A 13,059-nucleotide genomic window follows, 5' to 3' on the forward strand; every position below is an offset into this window, starting at 1 on the left:
ACAGGGGGTGAGTCATGAATGTTGAGCTGAATGGCTTACCCACTTGTATAACACTAGTTTATTCATCTGAGCCGTCACTGAGACAACTAAACTATAAGCTAACCAGACAGGCCTGATGGGCTTAATCATCCAATGTTATACAAGTTATACTTTAGTACAGACAGGTAACACGCTATTTTGATACTTCATTGAAGTCCAGATCCAAATTAATTTTATTTTTAATTTCTGATTTCAGCCTATGCAACCTGGTCAGCCACTTCCCATTATGGTAAAGCAATCATCAATGATACTGGAACCCATAGTAAAAATAACCCCAGGCCTAATAGAAGCAGTCTACCTCATGGCAAAAGTGAAATTTATTTCAGGTAAGCCAGAATGGTTACTTCTTCTTCTTCTTTTTTTTTAAACAGCATTATTACTTCACCCAAAATCTGACAAACTGGGCTACCTTAGAGTCTCACTTTGAATTATGGGAGGAAAAATGGAGCACTGGAAATTAAAACACACAGGACAGGGGTAGTGGGAAGATACTACACAGACGGTAACTGGTCAGAGATTCAAGCCCAATCTTCTGTGGCTGTGACAAAACAACATCAGATTGCACGACTGTGTCCTGTTACAAGAAATAAAGGTTGACTGATTGACTGAAATTTGTCATTTTCAAACTGATGGCTTGGATTGTGCCTTTTTACTCTTTAGGAGCATTTTTTATATTTTATGACAGCGTGAGCTTGTTTGACGTAAAGTGTTTGGGGTTTGAGAGAGAAATTTGATGGGAATGTGGTGAGCTGAAAAAACATCTCACAGGAATAAACGGCTCCAGTTCGATCTCTTATTGTATGTAACAGCATCGTCACATATGATTGTACCTATTGTTTTCTAACCAAAATTAAATTATTGTAATTTCTATATGGAATGACCCTTTACTAACATGTATATTTTTAAATATTGAATGATGTTTCTTTGTTTTATATTAGATTTGCAATTATGGTATAGAACACTGGGTTCATAAGTGGGAGTGTGCTTAATAAGAGCATATTCAATAGGAATTCAATTGAATTAATTAGTAAATTAAAAATGTACAAATACACTCTTATAAAACACTATATGGGTAGACAAAGTGAAAAGCAGAGAGAATATTCCCCTCACATGTCCTTGGGTGCCACTGTGGGCAGACTCCCCTGTCAGGTGGGAGTTCCGCCTTAACCACTTCCAACAGCTTCCTGGCTACATCACTGATGTGTCAGAATTACTCCCAGGTCTGGCTTAAAAAGGAGCCCTTTGCTTCTGCCATGGGATTCGCAGTCAGGAGAGGAGGAGAACAAAGCTTGCCTGGGGGAAATGGAGAAGGACAAACAGAAATAGCAAACGAAACAGCAAAAGAAGAAATAGTAATTGTTCTTATAGTGTGGAAGGAGAATAAGCCCTTATTGTCTTTAATCAGGATATAGATTGGAGAATTACATGTATAGGTCTGGTCACAATCTGATATTTAGATGGTTATCTACCCTGTCAAGTAAGTGAACCACCCGCCATGGTGCAACGTCTGAGACTTTGCCTCAGGTGCTGACTTCTGAGGCTCGATCCCAGCAAGGTGAGGCAACAGTGCGTACAATTGATGAGCCCCAATTCGGGTGAAACACGTATCATGTACTCTTCATATTATTTGACCGGTACTACAGTATATATCATGTCTATGATCTGCTTCTCGCAACTGAGAGGGCATGGCGGATGTCTGCCAATTGGCCGACCAACCACAAGAGTAAACCTGGTAGGTAGCCACTCAAATAATCCGATTTTGATTCAGACCTAAGAATGTGATACTCTGACCTTCACCCTGTCAAATAAGCGAACCAACCGCCATGGTTTAATGGCAGAGGCTTTGCTTTGGGCGATGACGTCCAACGTTCAATCCCTGTAAGGGGATGCAAAAGTCCGGACACCTGACGAGCCCCAATAAGGGCAAAACATGTGTTGTATACTTTTGTATTATTTGATAGATACTGTGTAATATATATATATATATATATTTATACACACACACACACTATGGTCTGAATGCACACCAGACTGGCTAAAACGCAAGAAAAATAAAAACAAAGAAAATTTCTGTCTTGGCAGTCACAGTGCCAGTGAGGCATCATGCAGGCATATACAGTGATCCCCCACCTATTGCAGAAGTTACGTTCTAGACCCATCAGCGATAGATGAAAATCTGCGGTATAGAAAGACCATATAAATTAACATTTTTGATTATAGTTTAAGTCTTAAAATACCCATCCCACACGCTTTAAACACATGTACAATACAATACAATACAATACAGTTTATTTTTGTATAGCCCAAAATCACACAGGAAGTGCCGCAATGGGCTTTAACAGGCCCTGCCTTTGGACAGCCCCCCAGCCTTGACTCTCTGAGAAGACAAGGAAAACTCCCAATAAAACCTTGTAGGAAAATGGAAGAAACCTCGGGAAAGGCAGTTCAAAGAGAGACCCCTTTCCAGGTAGGTTGGGCGTGCAATGGGTGTCAAAAGTAGGGGGTCAATACAATACAATATACACAACAGAACAATTCCTTAAGACAGCATAATAAAAATTTTAGAATTACGGTTTAACAGTAGATGATATGACATAATTAGGTTTCGATATTTTTAGAGTCCTGGAGACCTCATCCATCTAGCTGTATCTCCATTTGGCCATGCCACGGCTGAAACATTGCTCCGATGAAAGGACCTCTCTTTCCCATGATTCCTGTGATCCTCCATCAGGGATGACTTTACCATAGGCAGGCAAACAACTTGGCAGGTGGGCCGTGGCACCAATGGCCACATTTGGGTACCGAGAAAAGAAACAGAATAGGTGAGGGTTAGTATTCAAATATAATTATCATGTTACTTATGTTATAGTGCTAATGACTAACAACAGAGATGCAGTATGTACAGTTAATCAGCAGCTCTAGTCAGGATATGCTAAACTGAAGTAGTGAGTCTTCAGCCGGGATTTAAAGGCTGAGACCGAGGGGCATCTCTTATGGAAGCAGGAAGACCATTCCACAGTTTAGGGGCCCTGTAACTAAAAGCTCGACCTCCCACTGTTATTTTATTAATCCTTGGAATCCTAAGCAGACCGGCATCTTGAGATCTTAATGTGCGCTCAGGTTTGTAAGTCATGATAAGTTCAGACAAGTAAGCGGACCTTGGCCATTTAATGCTTTATATGTTAAAAGGAGGATTTTGAAATCTGCCCTAAATTTAACTGGGAGCCAGTGTAAAGATTTAAGAACTGGGGTTATGTGTTCATATTTTCTTGTTCTTGTAATAATTCTTGCAGCGCATTTTGGATTAACTGGAGGCTGTATAGAGAACAGTTTGAACAGCCAGTGAACACCGCATTGCAGTAGTCAATCCTACTAGAGATAAATGCATGAATTAATTTCTCACAATCCTGTTTATTTAGAAAGCGCCTTAATTTCCTAATATTTTTAAGATGGAAAAAACAGGTTTTGGACGACTTTGTAATATGCGCTTTAAATGACATGCTAGAGTCAAAGATAACTCCTAGATTGCGGGCTGATTCAGTAAAATTAATTGGGATTCCAACTGAGTTAAATGACGACAAAATATTGCTGTGATCAGCGTCATTCCCTCCAACAATTAACATCTCTGTTTTATCTGTATTTAAAGACAAGTAGTTCTCATTCATCCATTCCTTTAATTCACTAACACAACTAATTAAAGACAACATCGGAGAAACTTCATTTGATTTAAATGAAAGGTATAACTGGGTGTCATCTGCATACGAGTGAAAATTAACATTATGTTTCCTAATGAGAGATCCCAGTGGAAGCATGTAAAGTGAAAACAGTAAAGGTCCCAGTACTGAGCCCTCGGGACACCATATTCAACTTCTGTGTATAATGATGGAGTACTGTCAGCACATTTCTGTACATACTGCAATCGATTTGATAAATAAGAACTGAACCAAGCGAGCACGGGGCCTGTAAGTCCAACATCGTTTTCTAGCCTGTGCAGTAAAATAGAATGGTCAATGGTGTCAAACGCTGCACTTAAGTCCAACAACATAATTACAGTGGAATTTCCTTCATCAGAGGATATCAGAATGTCATTTACAACCCGTGTTAGTGCCGTTTCTGTACTATGACCAGTGCGAAAGCCAGACTGGAATTTCTCAAATAAATTGTAATGCATAAGGTGTGACTGAAGCTGACTGGCGACTACTTTCTCTAGTATTTTAGAGAGAAATGGTAAATTTGAAATAGGCCTATAGTTATTTAGTATGTGTGGGTCTAGGTCTGACTTTTTAAGTAAAGGTTTAATGACTGACACTTTTAGTGCATCAGGTACTGTGCCATGCAATAATGAACTATTGATAATGTTTAGAATTGGTGCTACAAGAACATCCATTGCACTTTTTACTAGTTTTGTTGGCACTGGATCTAGGGAACAAGTAGTGGGCTTCATTTTCGAAATTAAAGTTAAGACTTCCTGCTCAGTTACAGGATTAAAATTATTAAAGTGCTGAATGCAATGTGAGGCAGGGTCTGCTAAGCTAGTATTTGGTTTGTACTGTGATGCTGAGATCTGGGATCTTATATTTTTAATTTTCTCATTGAAGAAGTTCATAAAGTCTGTACTGCTAATATCTGTTGGTATTTTGCACTGTTGATCTGAATTCCCATTTGTTAATTTAGCCACTGCTCTAAAAAGTACCCTAGGATTTTTATTATTGCTATCTATTAATGTAGAATAGTATTCTGAGCGAGCTTTAAAGAGGGCTTTTATATTTATTAACACTCTCTGTCCATGCAATTTGAAAGACATGTAGCTTTGTTGTTCTCCATCTGCGCTCCAGTTTTCGACACTCTAATTTAAGAGCTCGAGTGTTTTCATTAAACCAGGGAGAGTTTCTATGTGCTTTGATCACTTTTGTTTTTAGGGGAGCCACTGTGTCCAGAGCATCTCTCAAGGTCACATTATAATGTGATGTTAGCTGATCTAAATTGTTTTCCACGTTTACATTTGATGTTAACTGTAAACTTATTAAAACACACTTTGTAAACACATATGATATGTGGATGTCGGGCTAAGGATATGAGTAACATCTCTCTATTATAAAACAGTTTAACGTCACGTGAGAACAAGGCAGTGAGACAGAAGGACAGCTGCTGTACAGTGTTTTAAATGATTGACACACAGAACGACAAGCAGAACACGCATCTTGGCAGAAGCAGCACAAAGTCCAGTACAAAGTCCACTTCTGATAAGCGTGCATTCAGCTCCCCCCCTTCACAACGCAAAGTGGCAGGAGCATAGCGAGCCTCCGTGGGGAACATGGTTTGAGCAAAGCGATCGAGACCAGATTATCTCGAGCAGACACTTTGACGACAGAACCAGTAGCTGATCCGTCCACTTCTGCTTAGCATGTGTTCAACTTCCCCCGCCCCAACCCTTCACAAAGCGAGCGGCAGAGACGCGAAGTGGCAAAAGGACAGCTGCTGTACAGGCGTTTAAGTGATTGATGCAAAGCACGACAAGCACAACGCACAGCTGGCCAGCAGCAGCAGCAACACACCAGCTGAACCGATCGCATCTCCTTAGCTTGCGTTCCACCGCCCATTCCTTCACAGCGTGAGCAGCGTTTTAAGTGCGACAAGAAAGAGATTTAACCATGCCCGGTGCAGGAAATAAAGGACAAATATTGTTTTTACAAAAATTTTAAAATGAAAATTAAAATAATGCATATGTAGCAATTCCCATGAAAATAACAATCTCTTTAAATTGTTTATCCGGTAAACCAAACCCAGGGGTGGGAGAGCAAAGTGCGCAAGGGGCAGAGCCCCCTAATAATAATAATAGCATTAATAAATCCGCGATGTGGCGCTCGCGATAGCTGAACTGCAATATATCAGGGATCACTGTATATGTGTGTATATGTGTGTGTGTATAAATACACAGGCAAATTAAGGGATAGCAAGAACATACTGTATATCAGAAAAAGGTCAGGCTTCAGACAGGTCTGTATAAGTCTGTATGCAGTGCAAGCAGCAATGGATAATTGTTTGATATTTTACATATAATGATGAAATGATAATAACAATAAAATAATGAAACTGCCTCCCAAATCTTTTGCCCTAGGTGACAGTGAGGCATGCTTGAGCTGTTTACAGAGGTGTCTGGATCTCAATCCTACTTTTTCTGATGCCCACCTTCTGATGGCCCAGGTTTATCTCATCATGGGAAATTTCAGAAAATGCTCACAGTCTCTAGAAACAGGTGTAAGCCACAACTTTGAGGTAAATATGCATTGCATGGAGAAACTATCTGACTGTCAGTCTTCCCAGAGTATGAATTATATTTGCTTTAAATCTAAACCTATGCCTATCGTGGTACAGAGGCCTATTGCCCAAGGAGTCCCTAGAACTATGTTAGCATGGGTCCTTTGCCCTTTGTGATATTATTCTTGGTGAATTGGACCAAGGTTAGCACCATGCAAAGACAAATCTAAAACTGACACTAATAATTGCTTCCTAAAAACTGAGAACCTCACACAGAACAGCTGATACCAGTACTGGATGGGGTTGGTAGCTGAGTGATCTACAGTTTGTGGCCTAATTGGGCTCAGCCTAAAAAAGTAGTGTGGTGCTGCTCTTTATGTTCACTGCCTAAAATGGGAAAGGTGGAAATTAGGTGGAGTACAAGTCAAATAATGAAACAGAAAACATGTTTTTGTAGTTGAAAGTAAAATAGATAAAACCCAGTCAAGAAGAAAAAATAAAATAAAGCTGCTCTCTTGTTCAAATCTAGCTTATGATGGACTAAATGGAACTGGTCTGGTATAGCAGGATTTAAATGGTGTGGCCTTAAATCTCAGTGAAGCTGGGAAAAACCCCACAGTAATAGCCCACAGGATCTCACAAATCTGGTGTCCTAGGTCCAAATCCCATGCCAAGTCACTGCCTGTGGGGAGTAACCATGGTCTTCCTATACCTGCATGAATTTTTCTCCATGTGTTTTGTTTTAAAACAACCCCAAAAACATGCAAGGTGACTCTAAATTGGTGACACGTAAGTGCAAGTGTGTTTGTGCACATGAGTGGGCCCTGGAGTGAACTGACAGACATTGTTCAGTGTTGGTTCCTATCTTCTTACTTTATTGTGACATAATGAGTTTTCATTTTCACAAACACAGTTACTGTGTTCTGCCAAAGCTGTTGAGAATAGGCTTGAGCCTTCTAGATGGAGATGATTCCAACATGCTTGTAGAAATGCTGCACCTATAAGCGATAAACATTCATTCAGATTTTTCCTAATCATTATTTCTGAGTACCTTCCTTTTTTGTTTGTTAGGTTAGGGAGCTTCCACTCTATCATCTTATTAAAGCGAGAACACTGAAAATGATGGGTGACCTCCCAGAAGCTATCAAAACTCTCAAGATGGTGATGAGCTTGCCTTCAATGAGAAAAGGAGCATCAGCAAAAGCTGCATCAGTTTCTATTAGCACCAGTGATCGTGTGTCAGTGTACCTGGAACTGGCTGAGGTCCTACGTCTAAATGGGGAACTGGTAATACCAATGGAAGATACACATTTAAATATGATTTGTCTTTGGAATATTTTCATTGTTAAGTGCTTTTTTTGTTCTTTTTCTTACAGCATGAAGCTACTAAGATATTACAAGATGCTATTGTTCAGTTTTCTGGAACATGTGAAGAAATTCGAATAACAGTGGCCAATGTTGACTTAGCTATAAGCAGAGGTGACACTGACACAGCACTAAGCATGCTCAGAAATATTTCTGCCACCCAGCCATACTACACACAGGCTAAGGAGAAGATGGCCGAAATTTATCTCTGTCAAAACAAAGACAAGAGACTCTACGTAGCATGCTATAGGTGAATGAAAGCAGCCATTGTTATTAACCACATCTGCAATATAGGAGCTGTTGTACCACTGTAAGATAATTCAGAAATGAAATTCTGCCCAAAATAGGAAAAAAAAGCAAGTGTGATCTCACATTTCTAGCATTCTAGCTATTGGTAAAGTCTATTTTAAATGATATTTTATGCTATTTTATAGCATATGTATTTAAATCATATTTATGCTAATTTTTATAGCACAGTTACCTTCCATGCTTCACTGATATGGTGGCCTTGTCTATGTGTGCTTTCTTTGATTGACTAGTGATCTGCATTGGAAATATTTCACTTTGATAGCTGAATATTCATGCAACCTCTAAATCTGAAATTATGAAGTCTGTTCTTATTTCTTATTATTTAATGAAAAAAGAAGCCTAACTTCCAATGTTTTAAGGCATTTGAGAGATTGAGATAATGGACTGTAAACCACAAGGATGGTTGCTCAGTCCCTACCAAGCCTCAGTGCTTTTCTTAACCCTCCCATTCTTAAAATATATATATATATATATATATATATATATATATATATATATATATATATATATATACTGTATATATACATAGTAGGGGCTTCGCACCCTGCTCACTTCACTCGCCAAGTGGCCGCACCTTCAAAACCCCTCTTAAATGGTGATACAATGGGAAACAAATAACAGTTGTTTCTTTACCTCCTCTTTGCTCGATCAGCTGCTGGCATGCTGCTGCTGCCGTGCCAAGTGATCTGCATTTTGTGCAGTGCTTCGAACATTTAAAAGCCTGTACAGCACCTGTCTTTTTGTTTCGCGGGACGTGAAAGTGTCTCTCTGTCTCTCTTCAAGATCACGACTCATCGCAAGATTTTTTTTATAATAGATAGATATATATTTATTATATATATATCTGTTGTGATGGAACCAGGGGTGTCAGCAAGCCCTGAACCCCCAAACATGAATACACACAGAATCTCGGGTTCAAATACAGGTGTTTTTACAACACCACAATACTCAAAAGTTACACAAAGCACAGATTTCTCTCTCTTTCTCACAATATTCTCTCTCACCATCACACTGCCCTCCTCCAGTGGACTATTGCCTCTCTTCCTCCCAACTCTGACTCCTCTGGATAAGGGAGTACGGTCCCTTTTATTACGGACTGGGGAGTACTGCCGGTGCCAGGATGATTGCCCGATGGAAGCACTTCCAGGTCACATGGAAGCCCATTATAAGAGGGAGCTTGTCTCCCTACAGCGCCACCTTGCGGCACCCAGTGTCTTCAGCAGGGCTGCTCTGCCAGACTAAATCTCCTGGCATGCCCTGTTGGCTTCCCACTGGGGACCAATATCTGGGACTGCTGCCATCTAGTGTGCTGGGCTTCATTGGGCTTCATTTCATCTGTTATTGATTTTTCTTTTTATTTATTTGTAGAGAATTATGTGAGCAGCTTCCAGGTCCACATACAAGCTTACTACTGGGAGATGCTTATATGAAAATTCAAGAGGTATGAAAAAACATTCTCAAACTACTATTTCAATTTTTTTTTGCAAATGTATAACCTAAATGACAGTACAACATGTGTAAGAATCAGGTTGTCTTTGAAACCCCATCCTTCTTTTCCAGTGTTCAGATCAATTTGAGTGACATTTTCTGTATTCTTATACTAAAAGTTTGTTCTATTTTACTGTATTGTCCTGTTATTTTTTTCTATTTGTCTTATGCCTGGGTATGTTTGACCACTAAGGGCTGCCATGTATCAATTAATCTCTTAAATGGCTAATTCATTACCCTGTTGACCTTCTTATTTATCTGTGACTGCCACACAGTACACCACTACAAATCACAGGCCCCAAAAAAACGTTATCTAACAAGAAAATAAAGACAAAAAGTAAGCTGACGAGTTTAATATTGGATAGATGGGTGGATGCCCTGCAGCTAAAATATATAGCCACTGCCTTTACACCGGGATTGAGTCTATCTGCCAGTGTACATGTAAATTACTTTGATTGCTTTTAGGCTGTTGTTTGTTCTGTGTACAACTCACATGAATATTGTTCATTATAAACGATGCTGTTTGTATTAATATTACATTTTAACAGTGACTTTATATTATTAGCCTGAAAAAGCTATTGAGGTGTATGAGCAAGCACTGAAGAGGAATGCAAGGGATGCAACTCTGGCAAGCAAGACTGGACAGGCCTTAATCAAGGCACATCAGTATAATAAGGTAGGAACCCACAAGTACAACTCATTTGTGTCTTGCGATTGTTCTTTTGACATAGTATTTAATTGTATCACTATTGATGTTATTAAGAAAATGAAGTGTGAGTGTTTAAAATCTAAGTTGTCTATTTTGAATCCTGTCAAAGTTCCCCTTTGTCTCATTTCTCTTTGATAAGCCTTCCACACTCTAAATTATTTTCTTTTTTATGTTTAATTGAACATAGCCATGTTCACATGGAAAAAAAAAAATGAAGAAACAGAAAAGGAAGACAAAAGGAAATGCTGTTTTGTTGCAGTGGGGTCCTAGGGTTACCATGTTCTCCCCTTTTTACTCTTTATTTTATAGACCTAAACAAAATGTCCCAAATCCTGCTCTAGCCCTCATATAGTATGTTACACTACCCCTTTTGTATCTGTAGTCTCAGGCAACAAGACAGACTACCAGAACAGGCAGGACAAAAAGTAACACATTTATTCATCATGTATATTAGGTAAATTATTATGCTCAAAATAAAACAGAATACAGATGTGAATGTTGGCAAAATAATATTAATACAACTTTGATAATAATCCGTTCATCTTCTTAGACCACCAGGTAGATGTTGATAGGTCTCTGATCCAGCTTGGTTTTTCCTCCCATATGGCCTCTGAATGGAAAAACATGAACGGCCTGACCTTCTCTATGGCTGGAACAGTAGAAAGACCCCTCCTCGGGATGGAAAATAGTAGAAAGAGAGCCTGCAGCATGTAAGCCTTCAGTTATTGTGGCTCTCTAACCCCTGATTCACCAGTCATGTTCAGCCCCCAAACTCAGTACAGTCCATGCTTTGTCACCATTTCTCCAGAGTCACAGGATACACAAAAATTTAGTTTCAGGTAAATAAGAAAGAAAAGATATTTAGGAAAGTTAGTCATAATCTGCCTTCTTAGACCTGCCTTTCAGTCCAGACTTTCTTTCAAATGGAAAGAGCTTTTAAGCTCATACAAACTATAATAATGCTGCCGCCTTGTCCCACTCTGGTCAACTTTCCCCGTCCCTGTCACTGATTGCCAGATAATTTAACCAAAGTTCCTATCTGATCTAGAAGGGTCATACATGTGCCAGTGCAACAGCTGGTTATACAGCTTCCTTCTCTTTAAAATTAGATATTGCTAGACATCAACTTCCCTGCCTGTTTATTATTCAGTCAAATAATTTTATTATCAGACCTAACAACAATTCTGACATTGTATGACAGATGGTCCCTACTTAGTTATAGGCTGGAGAAGACTTGAATCCACAAATACTCTCTCTGTGTCCTCATATTCCTTCCAGTACTCCATTGTCATCTCACAGCCCATCTCTATGGTGTTAAGTGGTTTGGCTCCATTGTTGTTCTCCCTGTGCCTACGTGGGTTTCCTCCGGGTTTTCCAGTTTCCTCCCATTTTCCAATGACATACAAGTTAGGTGAATTGGTGGTGCTAAATTGGCCCTAGTGTGTGTTTGCCGTGTGTGTGTTTGCTCTGCAATGGACTGGCACCCTGTCCATCTAGAGTTTGTTTGTGCCTTGCGTCCTATACTGGCTGGGATAGTCTCCATACCCCCTTTAGAAACAATCCCTGCCAGCTCATCGCTACCACTGTGCCACCTCACATGTTTAATTATTAACAGTATAAATTATTTAAATGAAGTTAACGATTTATCTGTAAAATGTAATATGCATACTTTAATGGATTTCATCATTAAAATAATATCAAGTATACATCCTAGTAACAGCTCCACGAGTATAGCTCTTGGAAATCTAAACTGACTTGAAGGCAGCCAGTCTTCATCAAATACTTGCTCTCTTATGGAATTGAACTGAATTCCTTTATTGTCATTGTATGGTACAATAAGATTCAATATGCAAATCCTCCATGTTTTCCTATAAAATGATAAAATAACAATAATAATAATAATACAATTATTATTATTTTAATAAAAATAATGAAAAATATACAATATGAAAGCATAAGTACAATAAACGTGCACATACAATACAGATGGTGCATGTGCTTCTTAATGTGGCACAAGTTTTGCAATGTTAAAGTTATAGTGCAAGTTTACAGAGAGGTAATTGTACTTATAAGTACAAGCATTTCTACAAGGAGCACTTGATGGACTGACTGAGTGCGTTTATAGTTCTTGGTATGAAACTGTTTCTGAGCTTTGAGGTCCATGCAGAATACTCTGAGTGGTGCACTGAGAGTAACAACACTAAAGCAGTTATGGTATTTGAAATAGTTTGTTCATTCCATGCACCATTACATTGTTACAGGTAGATCATAATCAAGTGAATTCAATTTGTAAATGATATGCAGTTGATTTTGGTGTATTTGATAAATGCCACTTCACTGATGCAAATCTGAGAAAAGGGAGACCACACAGAAACAGTAGCACTGCTTCAACGCTGGGTGCCACCAGTGTGCAAAACCAAGCAGAAAAGTGCATGTGCAATCTGTTATGAGAATGTACGTGGCTTTAGTTTTTATACATTGCGATGTGAGCATGGAAACAAGCGTACGCAACATTTTTGTGCATATGCACCGTTTATGCATGAGGCCACTGGTCACCATCAGGACAAATCATGGATGACTGTGTCTATTGTTAAAATACTTCTGCTGTTCTCTTATCTCTACACCCCAGATGGTTCATTAGAAAGTGTTCAAAGCAAAGCAGTGAAGCAGGTTCAAAGTCTGTTCTTTTATTAACTCAATATACTGTAGAATAACATTTTCTAAACTAAGATTCTTAATGTGTCAAAAGCTGAAGCAGAGCAAATGGATGTGTCTATAACAGTACAATCTGGATAAATATCCACGATTCTTGCTGAGAGTCTAGGCCCCTGTGGTTGTATGAGGTAAGACAATCGATCCCAATAAATATCGAGGCACTAGTTAGGTCATCC

At 39.1% G+C, this 13,059-nt stretch overlaps 1 protein-coding gene across 1 annotated transcript in view; it reads left to right on the top strand.

Annotated features, from left to right (window-relative positions):
- The window catches only part of ttc21a (tetratricopeptide repeat domain 21A), a 101,465-nt gene that overhangs the window by 46,219 nt on the left and 42,187 nt on the right, over positions 1-13,059 (top strand). Inside the window, exons 12-17 of the mRNA XM_039753643.1 lie at positions 236-365; positions 6,158-6,315; positions 7,369-7,584; positions 7,674-7,912; positions 9,340-9,412; positions 10,025-10,135. Coding sequence (XP_039609577.1) covers positions 236-365; positions 6,158-6,315; positions 7,369-7,584; positions 7,674-7,912; positions 9,340-9,412; positions 10,025-10,135 — 927 coding nt within the window. The remainder of the gene's footprint in view (positions 1-235; positions 366-6,157; positions 6,316-7,368; positions 7,585-7,673; positions 7,913-9,339; positions 9,413-10,024; positions 10,136-13,059) is intronic.

This window comes from Polypterus senegalus, chromosome 5 (genome assembly GCF_016835505.1).
Source record: "Polypterus senegalus isolate Bchr_013 chromosome 5, ASM1683550v1, whole genome shotgun sequence".
Classification (NCBI taxonomy): domain Eukaryota; kingdom Metazoa; phylum Chordata; class Cladistia; order Polypteriformes; family Polypteridae; genus Polypterus; species Polypterus senegalus.